The sequence below is a fragment of the Sporobolomyces koalae genome (assembly GCF_050403365.1).
Source record: "Sporobolomyces koalae JCM15063 DNA, S_koalae_JCM15063T_v1_ctg13, whole genome shotgun sequence".
NCBI classification, from domain to species: domain Eukaryota; kingdom Fungi; phylum Basidiomycota; class Microbotryomycetes; order Sporidiobolales; family Sporidiobolaceae; genus Sporobolomyces; species Sporobolomyces koalae.
The window spans coordinates 69335-88036 of record NW_027481758.1 but is presented as its reverse complement, the minus strand read 5'-3'; the positions used below and the strand labels follow the sequence as shown (position 1 = coordinate 88036).

Genomic DNA, 18702 nt, shown 5'->3' with positions numbered 1-18702 from the left:
GAAAGGGGAGAGGAGCGGCAATCGATTGTAAAAATTGATTACAACTCGAGATTACCCGCCCGCCAATTACCCGGCGCTCGCACTCTGTCCCACACCTCGCCCTCTCTGCACCTCGCGATGAGCCTGTTCTGTTCAATCAGTGGGCAGCAACCCCTCAAGCCGGTCCTGTCGACCAAGTCGGGCCAGGTGTTCGAGAAGGAACTCGTGTTGAAATACCTCCGAGACAACGACCAGAAAGATCCCATTACGGGCGAATCCCTGAACGAGGACGACCTCGTCGAGATCAAGACTGGTCAGTTGCGCTATTCTCCTATCGCGTCCCGATCCAGCGCGGTCTCTCCACGCGCCCGAGACGACCGGGTTCACCAACTCGCGCAACTCTACTCCACGCGATCGCTGACCCGCCTTGTTATGTGACCCGCAGCTCCGTCAGCCCCTGCTGGTGCTGCTCGCGCTCCGACCTTTACCTCAGTGCCGTCTCTGTTGCACACGCTGCAGCAAGAATGGGACGCGACTATGCTCGAGTGCCTCGAACTTCGGAGACAGGGTGCCGAACTCCGACAGGAGCTCTCGCACGCGCTGTACAAGGAGGATGCTGCCATGCGCGTACTCGCGCGAGTGACGCGGGAACGGGATGAGGCTCGCGAGGCGCTCGCGAGCGTGAAGGCTACTCTTGGACCCGCGTTCGCGTCTGGCAACGGAGCAGCAGAGGCACAAGCCGGAGACGAGCAGATGCAAGGCGTCGAGCAACCCGCAGAATCCTCGGGCCTGCCCGCCGACGCGAGGAAGCGAGTCGAGGAGACCAACGCATCGTACGTGCTACACCAAGATATTCTCTTGGGTCAGCTATCAACCCCGCTAACCCCGTAACTTTTCAGTTTGTCTGCTACCCGCAAGAAGCGAAAGCCGGCTGCCGATGCCGCCACTCCTGCCGAGATCAAGACCTACACCGAAACCGCCAACATTCCTTCCGTTCACGGCACCAAGCCCCCAGGAATCTCTGCCCTCGCGCTTGCCAAAGATGCTGCCGTAACTGTCACGGGAGGGTGAGCTCTTCGCTATCATGCCACTTACGACCTCCTGCTGATGGATTACCGTGCTGTTCAGCCTCGACAAGAATGTCCTCCTGTACGACCGAACCACCTCGAAAATCCTTGCCACCCTCAAGGGTCACACCAAGAAAGTCACCTCTGTTGCCGCATCGCCCACGCTCACCGAGGAAGGTCTCCCGTCGTTCGTCGTTGCCGGTTCTCTCGACAAGTCGGTTCGCGTCTGGGCCCCTTCGGGAGGCAAATCGGTCTACGGTGTCACCGGCAACATTGCTCTCGCGAGCGAAGTCAACCAGATCTCGCTGCATCCCAGCAACTCGCTCGTCGGTTCCGCACAAGCCGATGGCACCTGGGCCATTCACGACCTCACTCCCTCGGCTGGCAAACCGGCAACCATCCTGACCGGTGCACTTCCCGAAGATGCCGCTGAAGGCACCTCGAACACGGCGATCTCGTTTCACCCCGACGGAGTCATCTTCGCGGTCGGCTCGTCCGACTCCAAGGTCCGCGTGTTCGACACGCTGTCGGGCAACTGCGTCGCGACGTTCGACGGTCACTCTGCCGAATCGGATGCGACCGAGATTGTCAACCTCGCATTCTCGGAGAACGGGTACACGCTCGCGTCAGCCGCGAAGGGATCGAAGCAGGTCAAGATCTGGGACCTGCGCAAATTGTCCAACTCGGCCAACATTGAGCTCGAGGAAGGAGTGCAAGTCAACGCGCTCAAGTTCGACTACTCGGCACAGGCGCTCGCTGCGGTCGGTACCGACGCGAGGGTGTACCAGAACAAGTCTTGGGAGCTGCTAGTCAAGAGCGAGGAGAACGCGGCCGAACTGACAGGCGTCGACTGGAGCAAGGACGGCAAGGAACTCGTCGTCGCGGGTATCGACCGAACGATCAGGGTTCTCAGTGCACAAAAGAGCGAATAGAGCCGGAAAGAAGTACGGGTTTCCCTCCACCCAAAAAAGAAATTTTAGTCTATCACCCTTTCCACATCCCGACTTTGGACTGCTCTCGTCATGCTCGTCTTCAATGAAAATTCAATTGCTTGTATCGTATTCTGAATCCGCGGAATGCAAAAAGGCGAGAACTTCGAGCCCGTGCGATGACGCCGACCGAATCTATAGGTGGGGGAGATCCTCGCAAATTGCTCGCTCCCTCCTGCATCGCCGCTCGAGATTATCCTTTCAAGTCGACGAGAGAGCTCATTCAAGAACGCTCCATGCCATCGTCAGACTCGGAATTCAGCGAACCGGTCCTTGTGTCGGAACCTTCGTCGCCGTCAGGGGGTTTGAAAAGCATGACCGACTCTCGCTCTTCCAGCACTTCGCTTCAACCAGAGCCTCGCGTGATCACCGACACTGAGACGCGGCATGTCACCGCACTATCACCTACCGAACCCGAGAATACGACCACTGGACTCGGTCGCCGAGGCGAAGCCCAACTCGATCGCTTGAACACGAGCAGCGTACTAGGAGGCACTGAAGCCGTTGTCGGACCCGCACATGGAGATGCCCCAGAGTACATCGCCACCCTGCAGAGGCAGCCGTCTGGAGCGACGACCGAGGACACCGAAACTGAGGTCGAAGACGACGGAGGCTCTACGAAAGGACCGAAATGGCTCCGTCGCGTCAAGGACGGGGTCTCGAGTATCAAGGAGAAGGCAGCATCGACGTCGTCGGGCCACAAAGACCGTTCCGATTCGGCGAGCATCACTTCGAGCGTGTTTGGCACGCGCGATCGCAGTCACACGAATACTTCCGCTCACGGTCCTCAGGCCGTCAAGATCATTACCGACGAACATGGGAACCCTGTACCCGTCGAAGTCGGCGTGACCGAATCACCGAATCGAGTCTCGTTCGACAGGTCAGTCAAGCGAGACGATTTCGCCCATGGCCAGTCGGCGGCGCCGAGTCTAGTCGACAGCACTGCGACTAGCGTCAAGGAAAAGGTCCTCGAGAACTTTGACGTCGTCCCCAAGACGAGTCAGGAAAAGTTCCATTCCATGTTCAAGGACATTTCGAACCAGGAAGAACTCATCGAAGGTGCGCTTCGACATCGCCTCCATGCGCCCGGGTCGGCAGCTACACTCGAGTGAAAGCTGATATGCCCTATTCAGACTACCGCTGTGCTCTCGTCCGCGATATACCGGTGCAGGGCAAGTTATACCTCTCGGAACACTACCTGTCTTTCCACGCAGCCATTCTTGGTACGTTACACTTTTTACCATGACGGCTGATCAACATCGAAAGTTTCTGATGCCTCTCTCTCTCTGTGACAGGATGGGAGACCAATCTGACCATCCCTTGGTCCGAAATTGTTTCTATCGAGTAAGCCATGTTCTGTCGATATATCGGTCTCGACAGTATAACTTACAGGCTCAATGTCTCCGACCATCAGGAAACGTATGACTGCCAAGGTCATCCCCAACGCGATTGAAGTGACCACACTTCACGCTTCGCATACCTTTTCTTCCTTCCTCGCGCGCGACGCCACATTCAAGCTCATCGCGTCGATTTGGGAACATGTCCACCCTGGAGAGAACATGGCGCCAGGAGGATCAGCCACATCTACGCCTTACACTGTTCCCCCCGAACAGCAACAAGAGCCGGACAGCGACGTCAAGAGTCAGATTTCGTTCGAGGACGAGAAGGGCGAGAAAAAGTTCCACAAGTTCAAGACGGGGTTCGCCGCGATGAAGAACCACTTGCGATCTGCTTCGCTCGATACTCGCAAGTCTGCTCCGACCGAAGCAGAGATGATCAAGAACGAAGCGCAGGCGCAAGGCTCTGCTGGTGGGCACGCAGCCACCACGTACGATGGCCCAGAGTACAAGAACGAAGCACTCGATTGCATCCTCCCCACGAGCCCAGACAAGGCGTACGAGCTCTTCTTCACGAACGAGGCGTTCCTCAAGAAATTTCTCGAGGAAAAGGAGAATCTGTCAGGTTCGTGAAAGCCGTCTCTACGATCTCGTCACTGAAAGATTGTTGTCTAATTGCGCTTACCAACGATAGAGGTCGACATCGGAGCCTGGAAGCCAGTCGATGGAGCTGCAGACGGGGAAAATACGCTCAAGGAACGCGACATGTCGTATCTCAAGCCACTCAACGCTCCCGTTGGTCCCAAGCAGACTCACTGCCATATTCACGATCAGAATGTATGTATGGACTCTTGAACCATTTGAGGCGCAATGTGGTTACGCTGACACACGAGTTTCCCTGACAGGACAAGATGGACCCCGAGACTTGCATTTCGAACCTCACCACGACCAAGACTCCTGTGGGTTGCCTGTTGCGCTTCAAGCAGGTCGGAAGCTCACAATCTACTACTCAATGATAGGACGTTCCGAGTGGCGACAATTTTGCGACGGTGACTCGTTCGACGTTCACCTGGGCGCAAGGTGGTGGAACCCATGTCCGAGTCACGACTGAAGTCGAATGGACCAAGGCCAGTCGGCAGCTCCCTCTTTCCCTACAAATGCCGCAATTCCTGACCTGCTGATTGCGTAAACAGGTCAACCGCATGCTCCGCGGAGTCATCGAACGAGGCGCTGTCGACGGGCAAAAGACGTATCACAAAGATCTCGAGGCAGCCGTGCGCGCTCACATCGAAGCGAACAAGGAAGAGTACGGTGTCGAAACCTCGGGCGAGGCACCGCCGCCACCTGTCGCGAAGCAGTCTTCGAACGCTTCCTCCACCGATGGGGGCTTCTTCGATTCTCTACCAGTCTCGCCCATCGCCCTTTTGATCGGTCTCGTCGTCATCCTCGGCTTGACCAACTTTTTCACCCTCCTGTCTCTGCGTCACCAAGCTTCGGTTGCTCGCAACGCTCGACTTGGTCATCCCGTCGAGATCTCGAATGCAGTCTCGCGCGTGCTTGCCGATTTCGATGCGCGTCACTCGCAACGCGTTGCCGGACCCGCGGGAGGAGGAGTCGCGGGAGAAGTCGAACAGCTGAAAAAGGTACTTGCAGGTCTCGAGAAGCACGTCGTTCAGATTGCTGGGCAAGTGACGCACGCGGTCAACCAAATCAAAGAAGTATCGGATCGTATGGATGGCGTACGAACCATGCTCTGATGATGTCGCCGGCACTTCGAGCGATATCACTTTGGGCCACGCCAAATGATTCTCCACCGCAGTCTATGTCATGTGCATATTGTTTGTATCTCTGTTTTGACCTGTAACCCATACCATTGTGCCCCCAATACCTCGCGGCGGGAGTCACTCGCCGAAATTCACAACATGGGACACACAGCTCTCGAGATACGATCCAAGGAATGCCAAGGACAGCGCGAAAATAATGGTTTGCAGCTGGTATGGAGAAACAACAGGGTAAAAAAGGTGGAGCGGGTCCTGATAAGAAAGACGAAGTAGTGGATAGATGGCGAGCCGGTCAAGGAACGCCTGCAGCGACGCGCTTATTGACGCTCTAATTAAATCGAAAGAAGCGAGTCAGAAAACGGTTCAAGCTCAAGGAAGAGCAGTACAGATGTTAACTCACCACCTCGGAGACGACGAGCGAGCTGGATGTCCTTGGGCTGGATGGTGACACGCTTGGCGTGGATGGCAGCCAAGTTGGTGTCTTCGAAGAGCGAGACGAGGTACGCCTCGGCAGCTTCTTGGAGCGCCATAACGGCCGACGATTGGAAACGAAGGTCGGTCTTGAAGTCCTGAGCGATCTCACGAACGAGACGTTGGAAGCTGCGATGTCCAGAAGAGTTAGTTCAAAGTACACGAGTGAATCAGGTGACTGGGAACAACTTACGGGAGCTTGCGGATGAGGAGCTCGGTCGACTTTTGGTAGCGACGAATCTCACGAAGCGCGACGGTTCCGGGACGGTAACGGTGAGGCTTCTTGACACCACCAGCGGCGGGGGCAGACTTGCGGGCAGCCTTGGCGGCAAGTTGCTTTCGGGGAGCCTTTCCTCCGGTCGACTTGCGGGCGGTTTGCTGTGGGGTTGGCAGTCAAGTCAGTCTCGGTTCTGAGAAGGGCAACCGTAACGATCTAACCGACCTTGGTGCGGGCCATTGTAGTAGTAGAAAAAGTAGTGGTGGTGGTAGAGAGAAAGAGAGCGGATGAGGAGGGAGAGAAGATGAGGGAGACGCGCAGGGGTGGTTCTGTTCGTTTGTTGACTTGTTTGGGCGACACGCGCGTGAGCGGGTCGACCTAGGTCGAGGCAACATGTCAAGTACGCATCGCGGGAATGCGATTTTTGAAAGATTCTGCCTCGACCTAGGCCTCCCGCGCCTAGTTTCTCGCGCCCTGCGGACACAACAAAAAACAAACCACGCACATTCGGCGCGCGATCCGTTCAAGTAGCAGTAAACCGGTCAACCCTCCTCTTCTCCTTCTCCTCTCACCCCAAACAACCTTCTCGACTACTTTACCCTAGTCGACTCAGCTCACTCTCCACACACCCCACCCCACCACTACACTTCTATCAAACATGTCTGGACGAGGAAAGGGAGGAAAAGGACTCGGAAAGGGAGGAGCCAAGCGTCACCGCAAAATCGTAAGCACGCGTCGTCGTCGTTCAACAAACATATGCCTCGATACTGACTCGACTTGCTCTTTATCCAGTTGCGTGACAACATCCAAGGTATCACCAAGCCCGCGATTCGTCGTCTCGCTCGTCGTGGAGGTGTCAAGCGTATCTCTGGTCTCATCTACGAGGAGACCCGTGGTGTCCTCAAGATCTTCCTCGAGAGTGAGCCTTTGCTGCCATTGAACCCTAGCCACCAGATCACCTCATTGACAATCGTTTCCCCTTCTGTAGACATCATCCGTGACTCGGTTACCTACACTGAGCACGCCAAGCGCAAGACTGTCACCTCGCTCGACGTCGTCTACGCCCTCAAGCGTGCCGGCAAGACCCTCTACGGTTTCGGACAATAAGCGTCGTCTTACGCCTCGACAACCACCCTCCTCTTTTTCGTCTTTCTCTCGATCCACCCCCATTTTTATACATTGTTGTTTTAAACCTCGATAGCTGCAACTACATCGCGCTTCCGTAACCACCCACAAAGATCTTGCTTGACATCGTTTGCTTCCCGAGAGTGACGGCGGTCGCAAACGCTTCGGAAGATACAGGAGGATGCTGCTGGGAAAGCTTGAATTGGACTCAGCGAGGCGGTTCTGCATAGCTGTCGACTAGCTTGCGAGCCGATAGGCAGTACGTTTGCGGTTGTGTTGCATTGTGCTGTATTGCGAGCGACATATGTTTGCTAAACGACATTTGACGAGACTTTTTCGAGTAGACAGTACAAGGGGAATGCTGTGCTTGAACGCCAGAATGATTACCACAGCGTCCTTAAGTCTTGACAATCTATGGGAACGGATAGTAATCAGCGAGACTGCTTTCAAGGTTATGGAATGGGGGCGAGCGAACTGGCATGACCGACATTTTCTATTTGCTTGCGGTTAGACTCGTATTCTGAGCTCCGCGAGTCTTGTCCATAATCGCCTCAGACATCCTTGGACTTGTTTGAGACTCGTTCTGATTCGTAGACTTCCGGATCCATGGTATGCGTTACCGTTCGTTCGACCCGACCGCTTTGTAGCCTTGTTCCACCCAAACCAATGATCCGCTCTCATGTCCGGTTTCTCCGAGTTGGACCTTCTGCACTTGGGCGATAAATAACTGACTTCTCATCGCTGTACCTTTCCTGCTCGCTTGCTTGTCGTCCTGCTGTTCCGTTCCAATCTCCCACAAATCAACCGTCTTGACTACCCGACATTCCATCAAGCCCAAACTTGCTTTTTCGATCACCTCGAACGTCTCGGAATCGAATTTGGGTTCAATCGACCAATCAGTGTCGGCTGAAGGGAGAGCCGGGGCGGGAAGTGGAGCTTGACGAGCGAACAATCGGGCGAAATCCTCCTGCTCTTTCGACAAGAGGTGCAGTTTGAACGCAGGAGCCGAATTGGCGCCATTGCGAGCGGTCTTGGCGAGGTGGGAAGCGAGTCGCGAGGGGAGACGTAGAGAGAACGAGACGAGCGCAGGAGACAGCGAGATCGAGGTGAGGGACGACAGAGTCGCTCCGTGATTGTGCTTCAGAGTCGGTGTAGGGTTTGCGTAGTCGTCACTCGCGATCGGAGGGATGTGGGCCGTCAAGACGGCAACGGGTTGAGCGACTCGGCGAAACAGCTCGCGTTGCAGGGCAGGGACATCTTGCGCGGGGGACGACGAGTATGATCGTAGCTGTGGCCATGCTCGCAGCAAGCCTCGGGGTCGTGGCATGTCAGGCGTGGATGATGAGTGTCCGATAAAAGTCAAGGTCGCGCGCGCCAAACCGTGGAAGCCGCAGGCAATAGGTATTTGCACTGATGCTCGTCGTTCTGATCACTGAAACGTTGTTGGCTAACACTGACTACGAAATTTATCTCCTCGACAAAAGCGGGAGCGACAATCGAGCGATTTTTGGTGAGCTCAAGCTCAAGCTGTAGCTCATGTTGTCATTCCATTCCAGGGAGCCTCCCCTTGTATCATACACACTCCTATAGGGTACAGTCAACGGGACTAGGGAGAGAAGCGCCATCCGGCCGCGAGCAGCGCCTTTCGTGCATCTTCCTGCTTGTCCTCGTTGATCAGCACATAGTCGGTGTCCCATGTCGAGCTCGCGAACACAGGTACTCCAGCGTCCTTGAGAGGACCTGTCAGGGCGTGAAGAATGCCAGTGAGCGAGAGATCCATGGGCCCCTTCACGACGAGCGCGCGCCAAGGTCCCGAATTTTCGTGCGGAATGTCAGGGGAATCACTGCTCGTATTCGACTGCGCATACAATAAAGAGATTAGCTTTCACGTCGAGGCTCGACAAGTGGAAGAGCGAGGACACCCACTGGAGAATAGAGGCGATCGATCAAAGCTTTCTCAGCAATAATCGAGGTTTCAGCTCGAGTGCGTGTGATCGAAAAAAAGGAGGGCGCATTCTCTTGAACGAGCGCATCAAGAAGTGGTCTCGGGATCGCTTGGATAGGGGTGAACTGGACTATCGAGAGGGGCGTTTCGGCGAACGCGAGCTCGAGTGAAGGATGTCCGAGGTCAAGCGACATGGCGTGATGACCACTTTGTCCAGAGCGCAGAACGATTTGCTGGTTCGGTGGAGGTCGGCGAATCGGCTCAGTGGAGTGAGAAGAAGCAAAAAATGGCAGATCCAGCGCGAGCCGAAAGGGCGGGGCTCGTCGCGGCTAAAGTCCCGCTATGAGCGGCTCGAATCGCTTGCGACGACCAGAGTCAGAGGAGAGCATCGGGACCGAGTTGCAGCAGGTGTACGAGCTAGCATGATTCGAGAGCTCCTGGGGTGGCCCCGAAACCATTTGCAAGGCGAGTGGGGTTGTATGAGGGATCAAACGGTAGCGCGAGGGAATGCGATCGCGCTCGCTCCAGCGCTCGCTCCCGCGAGCGCGCCTACGGTAAATTCTCGCCGACGGCCGCAGGTGCCTACAATATTTCCTGGTTGAAAGAGTCTCTTGACCAGATATCATCCTCAATGCTCGTTTCAAGCACGTGCAGAGGTCACGGTAATCGAGTACACGATGGAATGGGCTTGCATACAAAGTCGTTAACGAGCGCGGTTAGTCGTTCCCTCAGGATCTTGAGCTCGCTTTCTTGCTGTGTTGCCTCCTGAACTCGCTCCAGCTTCTCCCGCGCTCTTCGATACTCATTCCTTTCTCTCTCTTACCCAATTCGAACCACGAGTCTCGAGCGCCATCTGTCTGCGTTCTTTTCGGAGATGACAACCGGTCACCTTGACGCGGAGTCTTGTTGGCATGAGCTCCATCGTCCTCCGAATCTGAAGCGGATGAATCGGGCGCGAACGATTGTGGCTGTACGTCCCAACCTGGTGGCACGTCGTCCCGGGATAATCCGAGGTTCAAGTACAGGTGAGAAGATCCTTGGGCTCGAGACAGCTGCTTGAAGAGTAGGTAAAGCACGGGAATCGATGAGACGGGAAGGATGGCCACGACCTGTACCACGATCCAGCGTTAGTTGGCAATTTCCCGCCTAGTGCAGAACGAAGAGAATCTCACAATGGGGAACGCGATTGTCAATAAATTGATCCTATCTCGGCAGCTGATGTCGGTCGACGCTTGATCCAGGGAGCGACTGAAAGGATTGTCGGACGTCAGCGAGTCAGCTCGAAATCGCTGCCCAGACTGTTTGCTAATGTACCATTCATAGATGCGCTCCGTCTTGCTCGACAGAAATCCGTACTCGAGAAGGATGCCGAGAGCGACCTGAACCAGCGCGGCCGACTGTCGATTTTTCAGTATCAGCTTAAATGTGTTGAACATGGGCAGAGACGACGTCCTCACAGCAAGTAGCCACGACGTTCGCTTGACCGTTTTCGGAAGATCGAGTCGTAGCTGACCCATTGCGGCAATAGAGCCTAGCCAGGAGAAAGCAGCTGCAGCGAGAAGAACAAACGAGATCCATTCCGTCCGAGAGGCCAGGATATGCCAAGCTGCACCAACGTGAGGAAGCATGGTTCAGGTTGATTCCTTGTCTGCGAGGATTGCGGCAAGAAACCACTCACGGAGTATCGTGACGCAGACTCCAACGAGAGACACGAGCCCGAGAAGCGCGCACGAGTACAGAATCCGTTGAACGACTGTTTCCGTTGACAAGCGGTCCATCCTCGTCGACAGTGTCTCGAGCATACTGTCCTGAACAACACGCAAGAAGGCGAGAGAAGACGGGGGACGAGCGACCCGCGCAGAGATCCCATGTGAAGCAAGCACCCCTCCTCGTCCGAGGCAAGTCCGCTACCTTTGATCGCACAAAGCGAACACAGTCTTCTTCCGCTTGGCGAACTCTCGATCACGATCAGAAGCGCGTAGGAGCAGGCAGTCAAGCACGCGAACAAAGCCAAGCGATGAGAGCAACGTGCCATGCCGGCCAGGCGCGACACAGCGACTCAGAGACTGACGAGGGAGTCTGGTCGGTAGCAGTAGCGCAGTGACGGCAGCACATGGTCGAGCAAGCGAATGAAAGAGAAGAAACAACAGAGATGCGATCATCTCGTTCGGATCTCATCGGCTTCCGCTCAACGACAACCCCGGTGCATGGCACTGCCTCAGCGTCCGCCACCACCACTCCGCTCATACACCGAGACAGTCCAGGCGGATGTCGATGAAGCGACGTCGTGGTCCTTGTTCAATCTCGCACTCTCCCCACCATCCCATCCGAACCCGCCAGCGTCATCAACTGAAGTCGCAGCGTTGACTGGACGGGCCAGAGCTTCGACTTTGACGGAAACCGAACCTTCGTTGAGGAGGAGGAGAAGCACCGATCAAATCAGACTGCCGCCTCGGGACCACCTCGATTCGAGCGCCGATCCAACGAGTCGCGACGGCGCCCTCACCGTCCCAAGCACAATCAGGAGGGCAAACAGCACAGATCTTCTCCTGATTGTCGATGGTGGCGAGCAGCAGGACGAAGGGAGCGAAGACGGCTTCTCGAGCGAGGTGTGTTGCCGCCAGTTATACTGTTCCGCTGCTTCAACGTCAATATCGAGCCTGACCGACTAGACCTCGTAGGACGAGCCATTCCGATTTCGGCCACCATCGATTGCCTCGACGACAACCTCGCAATACTCGAATGTAAAGCCGTGCACAATCCCCCCCAAAACGAGAACGCGCTGACCATTCTTGAGCTTGGGATTCACAGAGACGCGGCATCCGGGTCGAAGACGCGTCTAACCGGGAGAATAAAACCTTTGTCAAACAAGTTGAGTACCCTCTAATCGCCAACACGCGCTCATACCGAGTAGGCCATTGAACCGGTCCGAGCGCGCGTGTAACAGCTGTCTATTCCGACCTATCACACCGTGGGGTCTGAAGGCTCCGGATTCGTTCTGTACGATATCGAGATCCACACGCTTCCGACGTCGACCTCCCAGGTGAGTGTCGGGCATGTGCCTAGACGCTCAGAGCGGGCGCCCGATCTGACTTGGAATGTTGCGCGCGCAGAGTACCCTGATCCGTGCTCACAAGCGGTATTCTGCCTTTGTACGTCTCCGTGCGGACCTTATCGCGGCGTTTCCCTTCCTGCGGAGAGCGATTCCTCGACTACCACCCAAGTCTTCCCTAGGTAAGCGGCCGTTGTCCTCTCTTACGTGCGAGCACCAGTCGCGGATCTCATGCGGCACTTTATCTAGCGAAATACAGGCCGTCCTTCCTCGACAAGAGGCGAGCGAATTTGGCGTTCTGGTTGACAAGCGTTTTATTGCATCCAGTCCTCGGGGGAAGTTCGATTGCGCGGGCATGGGTACTCGAATGAGTACTGGGTGTGGCCAAGTTATCCTGTATAGCGGAAGGCGTTCTTGTTGTTGTATTGCTGGAATCGACACTGGTTGAAGCAATCGCGACGCGTCTAATCGTCGACGCGTGCGCAATTTGTGCTCGCGAGTTTCCGCGTCCCTCTCTCTCGCAATAACGGTACATCAAGCCCGACGCGTCGTAATCTTGCAGCTCGGCCAGACGGAGCCGACACGACTAAACAGCCCGTCCCTCTTGCAAGCTCGCTGTAGTCTTGCTCTCGCCAGCTTGTCGGGCCGCGTCCGCGAGACCCTCTAACCATCTCAAGCATGTCTTCGCGCGCAGACAAGGAGAAACGCAGGGCGGCTCAGGAAGCGCTCAAGGCTGCTCGACTGTCTGGCAAGCGCAACTACGAAGTAAGGCATTTCTCAGCAACGCGTTTCGCGCGCTCTCACAAACGCGCTTTCGCTCATGATCTGTTCCCTGACTTGTACTCCCAATAGGTCAAACAGCAGGATGATGTGTACGACGAGGTCGACGAAGAGGTCTATCGATCGGTCGTGCGCGGCAGGCTCGCAGAAGACGAATTCATCGAGGAGGACCAGGGCGTGAGTGGGTACGCCGACAATGGTATGGACGATTGGGATCGAGACGAACGCAGCGAGAGCGACGACGATGATGACGATCAAGGTCAGCCACAAGGTTCCCTCTACCTTGTTTCCCAGCTCGCACACTAAAACTTAATCACCTGCTTCACAGATGCCAAGCGCAAAGAACGCAAGGCGAAGCGGGCAGAACAGAAGAGAAAGCTCGACGCAGCCGCAGCGAAACGGCGAGCGAAACTACCCCAGATCGCAGATGGGGCAAACCCTTACCTCAACCCGAACAAGAAACCAGGAGCGCCTCTGCCAGGTTGGTTTTATCATCTCGTGATTTCTAGGATGCTAGAGAATCCAGGATACTGACAGAAATCTTGACGCTCGTGCATAGAACAAGAGGATGACTTCATGTCTTCCCTTCTCGGAGACCTCGACGGAGAGGCGACCGTTGTCAAAACGGAGACTCCCCGAGCGAAACCTACAACGACCCGACTCTCCAAGACTTCGCTCTCTGGCTTCAAACGCAAAGCAGAGGATGCCGACTCTTCGTACCGATCTCCCTCGAGAAGCGCCTTCACTTCGAGCGTCGGGTCTGACCCCCTCGCGGACCTGCTCCTCGAAGCTGGACCTTCGAGCGACGGGTTCGAGAACGTCGGCAAGAAAGCGAGGTTCGACATTTCTGCCGAAGTCGACGCAGGCGCTTCAGATGTCAAACCTCTCGGAGATTCGAAACGGAACAACGAAGACGTCAAGATGGAGGAAGATGACGACGCCGACGACTTGTTTGTCAAACCTGCCGAAACAATCGTCAAGCCGAAAGGCGCCGCGCAGCGTCGACAGCTCGTGAACGCCTCGGTCGCCAAGCCCAACCTGCCGAAACTTGAGCCTTTGAGCGATCTCGCTCCAGTCTCGCCGGCGTCGACTCCGGATCTCAAGCCGAAACTGAAAGGTCTCGACTGGAGGACCGCGACCTCAAACCTTGCGAGTATCGCTCCGATCGCCTCGTCTTCCACCGACGAAGTCAACCTCGACGACCAGGCCGGGTTCAATGCGCAACATCAGAACGTGGTTGGCAAGAATGCGAGCAAAGCACTCGCGACCGTTACCAACGCGCTCGAACCGGACGGTTCGCTCCAGTTCTGGTGGTTCGATTACGACGAACCCGCATCTCAACCTGGGACCGTGCGCCTGATCGGAAAAGTGCGGGCCCGGGGCGAGACGGTCAAGGTGTTCTCTGACGGAGAAAAAGTCGTGCCAAAATACGTTAGTGCAGTTCTGACGGTCAAGGGCATCAAGAGGAAACTCTACGTGCTGCCCAAATCGAAAGCCGAGTGTAGGTTAGATATTCACAAATCACGTTCCCGAGCCGGAACGCTGACAAGGTAGCGTGGACTCGACAGATTACGGTGCCGATGGGAGTGACGCAGGGAACGACAGTGACGACGATGAGGACGACTTACCAGCCGACGAGGTCGGCCACGATTTTTGCGAGGACGCCAAGAAACAAGGTGCGACTGGTCTCGAGCCTGCAGTCGATTACGTCAAGAGGCGCTACGTCTTTGGAATCAAGGGAATCCCGAGGAAAGAGACAAACTGGCTCGAGGTATCGGCCGATTTCCCTTGTAAGAGTCGATCTCCCTCTTTGTGAATATCTGATCAATACGAGCTAATCGATCTGCTGGCGATATTGTTACAGCAAACAAGGCTGGTAGGATGAGCAAATCGGATATCCCAGTCGATGCATCTGGCGAGCTCTACTCGCATGTGTTCGGTACTACCGCTACGCCCTTTGAGCGCTTCGTTGTCGACCGCAAGGTCATGGGACCTTGTTGGCTAAACGTCAAAGCTCCCAAGGTCAACAAAGGCGAAGCAGTGAGTGGGACTTGCGCTTCGACCCGGCGATCCTGCCCATTGACCCTTGATTGCGCTTCAGATCTCCTGGACCAAACTCGAAGTCGAAGCGGACCAGGCGGACGTTTCGCCTTTCTCCTCGAGCGACACTTCGGCTCCGAAAGACCTGCCTCGACTGACGGTGCTCAGCTTAAGCACTCGGACAGTCGTGCATTTGAAGGAGAACAAACGAGAGATTGTGTGCGCGGCGGGCCGAGTGTGGCACAACAGTGAGTTCGACTTGCTGTGAACCTATAAGTGCTGTCCGACTGACGACCTGGGATCGAATGCAGTCGACATTGATGATCCGACGCCGATCGAGAAGCAGGGATCATCGTCCCAGATCTTTGTTCGCAACCTCTTCACTGATTTCCCGAAAGACTTTGACCGAACTGCGCGAGAAGCGACCAAAAACTCGATCTCAATTTTCCGAGATGAGCGGCCTCTACTCGTTCAACTATTGCGTAAGTGGCTCATCCAGCACTGAAATACTCCGACGAAAATTTCCACTGACCTTTGCGCTTGACACAGGCTACATTGGTACGAACGATCCAGATGTCATCGTTGGCCACGACTTTTCGCAACTCGACCTCGATGTCATCCTTACCCGGCTCCGGGATCTCAAGATCGACAATTGGACACAAGTCGGACGGTTGCGCATCAAAGGTGACAAATGGCCGGTGATGCGAATGGGACGCAACACTGGCTTGTTGACGGGACGTCTCAATTTGGACCTCTCAAGTGACGGTACAAAGGTACGCCCCTTTTCGCAGCCTAGACAATTTCCCGTATGCCGATGTTGACAAGAGAAATCGTGAGAACAGTCGCTCATTGAATCGACAACATGGTCGCTGACCGAAATGTGCTCGACCCATCTCGACATCGCGCGCGAAGACATCGATCCAGAGGACACTGCCAAATTCTTCGATAATGTTCATTCGACCGCCAAGGCTCTGACCCACTTTGTCAAGCTATGCGAGGTTGACTGCTACTTCCAGATGGCGCTCGCTTGCAAAGTTCAAGCACTGCCCCTGACCCGACAGTTGACGAATCTGGCTGGTAACTCCTGGTAAGTTTGCCTCTGCAACGCTTCACTGTATGGCGTTCAGTAAAGACTCACACGAGTTCGATCGATTCACAGGAACCGGACATTGATGGGTAACCGAGCCGAGCGCAACGAGTTCATTCTGCTGCATCGCTTCAACGAGACTGGCATCATCGTGCCGGACAAGATCGCCTCGTGGGAGAAAAAGGAGCAGATCATGAAGGCGGAAAACAAGAAGAAGGCCAAAGCGCTTGAGGACATCGGCGAAGAGGCACCCAAGATCGAAGTCAAGCGGGAAAAGTTCAAAGGAGGTCTCGTCTTCGAGCCCGAACGTGGACTGTGGGACAGATACATTCTCGTGATGGACTACAACTCGCTGTATCCCTCGATTATTCAAGAGTTCGACATTGATTTCTCGACGATCGACTGGACTGCAGACGATGTAAGCGCACAGTCTCGGATGTATTGGAAATTGTGTCTGACACATCACCTTATCACCAATAGGCTGAAGATCTCGAAAAGATGCCCGAGCGTGGACCTTGCGAGGGGGAACCTCAAGGTGTACTTCCCCAACTTATTGCTTCGCTTGTTGCACGTCGAAAGATCGTAAAAGGCCTCATGAAAGACAAGAAAGCCACTGTCGCCAAGCTCATGCAGGTTCGTGCTTCTCTCGCCGTCTCGTGTCCTCTACATATCCGTGCTGAGGCCCTCAAAATTATTGCTGCAGTACGACATCACCCAGAAAGCTCTCAAGCTCACGGCCAATTCCATGTACGGTTGTCTCGGATTCGAGGGATCTCGCTTTTATGCCCGGCCTCTCGCAGCGCTCACGACGTTCAAAGGTCGTGAGATTCTGACGCGGACGAAGGCTGATGCGGAAAGCATGTCGCTCAATGTAAGCCTTTGTCGCTGCGCATGTTCCGAATTCTTCGCTTATGCAGTGCGGTTGAATCCAGGTCATCTATGGAGACACCGATTCAGTCATGATCAACACGAATCAGGAGAGCTACGAAGAGGCGCTCAAGATCGGAAACGAGTTCAAGAAGCTCATCAACGAGAAATACAAGAAGCTCGAAATCGACACCGATGCAGTCTTCTCTCGCATGCTGCTGCTCAACAAGAAGAAGTACGCCGCTCGCAAAGTCGATGATGACGGCAAGGGTGGACCTGGAGCGGCTAGCACAGAGGTCAAGGGTCTCGATATGAAGCGTCGAGAGTACTCTCAGCTCTCGAAGAACGCTTCGAAGTAAGTTCTTTGGCTTGACGTTTGATTCCGCGTGCGTGGCATTGATGGGATGATTCGGGGTGACAGGAAAGTGCTCGACTTCCTTCTGGAGAGCGATGAAGCAACCGAGGTCGTCATCGAGCAGATCCACACATACCTCGTCGACCTCGGTGAGGGTATTCGAGAGGGCAAGATCCCGCTCGACGATTATATCATTTTCAAGGTTGGTACGCCTGTGTCCTACGCCAATTGACCCAGACCTGATCTTCGAAACTCTTCGTGACAGCGTCTCGGAAAGAACCCCGAGGACTACCCTGACGCGAAGAATCTGCCCCACGTGCAAGTCGCCATGAAGATGAAGGCGAAAGGTCAATCTGCGAAAGCAGGAGACGTGATTCCCTACATCTTCTGCGTACCCGCAAACGGCGAACGAACAAAGAGCGCGCAAGCGATCAACGCTCATCATCCCGACGACGTCCGCAGGGCCGGGTCGACGCTCAAAATTGGTACGCCTCTCATGGGCGTGGACGAGCCTGGTATCAAAGCACTCAGTCTGATACATTCGCCTTGTGCAGATTTCGAGGTCTACCTGTCGACACAAGTCCTGCCGCCAATCGAGCGTCTGTGTGAGCACATTGAGGGTACTGAAAAAGCCCGTCTCGCTGAGTGTCTTGGTAAGATCGTCTTTGTACTTCTTCTGAATGTCGAAAATCTCGCTGACCTGAAGATCCGCCACCAAAGGACTCGACGCGACAAGCTACAGATCGTCCATCGACGCACCCGAGCGAGAGTTCAAAACCCTTCAATCGCAGATCTCGGATGCCCAACGGTTTGCCGACGCAGTGCCATTCACTGTGCGGTGTCGCTCGTGCGGCAGCACTACAGCATTCGAACCTGCGAATGAGAAAAACGTAGGTCTTCCCCGCTATTCGCGTCTTGTGCATAGCTGACGAAATCTGTGTAGTCCGGTGTCATGAACAAGGTCGGCATGTCTTGCCCCAGCATCGAATGTCAACAGCCCCTTTCGATACCTTCGCTCGCTGTGCAGCTCGACCTGCAGATTCGAGCGTTTATCAGCAAGTTCTACGAAGCCTGGCTCGTGTGCGACGAGTCCACCTGCGGAAACCGAACGAGGATGATGTCGGTATACGGCAAACGATGTCTCGTCCCGCAGTGTCGAGGAGCGATGCGCTTCGAGGTGAGTTCCTGCTCGTTCTCTCTCTCGCACTGGAGCTTTTTCCCCATTGACATCGAGTCGCTGCCTTCCAGTACTCTGATTCGAAACTCTACGACCAACTGCTGTACTTCGACATGCTTTTCGATGTCGAGAAGGCCCGCGCAAAAATTGCCGGCGGTGCTGATCAACGTGAGCTTTCGTACATCATTTTAGTGGGCATATTCTGACGCCTTGTCATGCCTGACAGCTGAATTCGAAGCTCGAGTCGATGCAAACAAAATCGCGCTCGATCTGTTACGGAAAGTCGTCACGAAGCATCTTGAGAAGAACGGTCGTCGCTGGGTCTCGATGGAGTCGCTCTTCTCATTTATGAAGGTCTAGTTCCATCTTTTGTTGTGTAGTATGGTCTTGGGTCTATGTGTTTCAGCCTCTCCTTGTTCATATTAGCTTGTCA

The 18702-nt window shown here is 55.0% G+C and overlaps 9 protein-coding genes across 9 annotated transcripts; 5 read left to right on the top strand and 4 right to left on the bottom strand.

Annotated features, from left to right (window-relative positions):
* Positions 1 to 117: 117 nt before the first annotated feature.
* Positions 118 to 1978, top strand: JCM15063_001295 (pre-mRNA-processing factor 19; the record flags this gene model as incomplete). Its single annotated transcript, XM_076678264.1, has 4 exons — positions 118 to 292; positions 425 to 812; positions 879 to 1046; positions 1108 to 1978. 4 exons carry the CDS (start codon positions 118 to 120, stop codon positions 1976 to 1978), a joined length of 1602 nt encoding a protein of 533 aa, XP_076534524.1.
* Positions 1979 to 2271: 293 nt separating this feature from the next.
* On the top strand, positions 2272 to 5129 carry JCM15063_001294 (GRAM and VASt domain-containing protein; the record flags this gene model as incomplete). Its single annotated transcript, XM_076678263.1, has 8 exons — positions 2272 to 3094; positions 3169 to 3258; positions 3331 to 3379; positions 3450 to 3997; positions 4067 to 4209; positions 4278 to 4331; positions 4392 to 4499; positions 4566 to 5129. The coding sequence occupies 8 exons, from the start codon at positions 2272 to 2274 to the stop codon at positions 5127 to 5129; spliced, it is 2379 nt and encodes a 792-aa protein (XP_076534523.1).
* Positions 5130 to 5470: 341 nt separating this feature from the next.
* On the bottom strand, positions 5471 to 6081 carry JCM15063_001293 (histone H3; the record flags this gene model as incomplete). The annotated part of the gene is made up of 4 exons (XM_076678262.1): positions 5471 to 5481; positions 5554 to 5753; positions 5818 to 6002; positions 6067 to 6081. The coding sequence occupies 4 exons, from the start codon at positions 6079 to 6081 to the stop codon at positions 5471 to 5473; spliced, it is 411 nt and encodes a 136-aa protein (XP_076534522.1).
* A 418-nt stretch (positions 6082 to 6499) lies between these two features.
* JCM15063_001292 (histone H4) lies at positions 6500 to 6948 on the top strand (the record flags this gene model as incomplete). The annotated part of the gene is made up of 3 exons (XM_076678261.1): positions 6500 to 6565; positions 6634 to 6760; positions 6830 to 6948. The coding sequence occupies 3 exons, from the start codon at positions 6500 to 6502 to the stop codon at positions 6946 to 6948; spliced, it is 312 nt and encodes a 103-aa protein (XP_076534521.1).
* A 634-nt stretch (positions 6949 to 7582) lies between these two features.
* On the bottom strand, positions 7583 to 8293 carry JCM15063_001291 (uncharacterized protein; the record flags this gene model as incomplete). The annotated part of the gene is made up of 1 exon (XM_076678260.1): positions 7583 to 8293. The coding sequence occupies one exon, from the start codon at positions 8291 to 8293 to the stop codon at positions 7583 to 7585; it is 711 nt and encodes a 236-aa protein (XP_076534520.1).
* Positions 8294 to 8572: 279 nt separating this feature from the next.
* On the bottom strand, positions 8573 to 9105 carry JCM15063_001290 (ACT domain-containing protein; the record flags this gene model as incomplete). Its single annotated transcript, XM_076678259.1, has 2 exons — positions 8573 to 8824; positions 8893 to 9105. The coding sequence occupies 2 exons, from the start codon at positions 9103 to 9105 to the stop codon at positions 8573 to 8575; spliced, it is 465 nt and encodes a 154-aa protein (XP_076534519.1).
* Positions 9106 to 9639: 534 nt separating this feature from the next.
* Positions 9640 to 10713, bottom strand: JCM15063_001289 (uncharacterized protein; the record flags this gene model as incomplete). The annotated part of the gene is made up of 5 exons (XM_076678258.1): positions 9640 to 10020; positions 10084 to 10159; positions 10226 to 10308; positions 10369 to 10517; positions 10590 to 10713. 5 exons carry the CDS (start codon positions 10711 to 10713, stop codon positions 9640 to 9642), a joined length of 813 nt encoding a protein of 270 aa, XP_076534518.1.
* A 405-nt stretch (positions 10714 to 11118) lies between these two features.
* Positions 11119 to 13277, top strand: JCM15063_001288 (uncharacterized protein; the record flags this gene model as incomplete). Its single annotated transcript, XM_076678257.1, has 8 exons — positions 11119 to 11520; positions 11593 to 11655; positions 11723 to 11782; positions 11859 to 11954; positions 12025 to 12145; positions 12658 to 12728; positions 12816 to 13002; positions 13072 to 13277. The coding sequence occupies 8 exons, from the start codon at positions 11119 to 11121 to the stop codon at positions 13275 to 13277; spliced, it is 1206 nt and encodes a 401-aa protein (XP_076534517.1).
* Positions 13278 to 13319: 42 nt separating this feature from the next.
* JCM15063_001287 (uncharacterized protein) lies at positions 13320 to 18629 on the top strand (the record flags this gene model as incomplete). Its single annotated transcript, XM_076678256.1, has 18 exons — positions 13320 to 14244; positions 14312 to 14533; positions 14608 to 14783; positions 14845 to 15031; positions 15095 to 15265; positions 15333 to 15556; positions 15626 to 15870; positions 15943 to 16288; positions 16351 to 16503; positions 16574 to 16741; positions 16803 to 17092; positions 17159 to 17294; positions 17358 to 17577; positions 17647 to 17745; positions 17813 to 17982; positions 18036 to 18269; positions 18341 to 18437; positions 18496 to 18629. 18 exons carry the CDS (start codon positions 13320 to 13322, stop codon positions 18627 to 18629), a joined length of 4197 nt encoding a protein of 1398 aa, XP_076534516.1.
* Between the last annotated feature and the right edge of the window lie 73 nt (positions 18630 to 18702).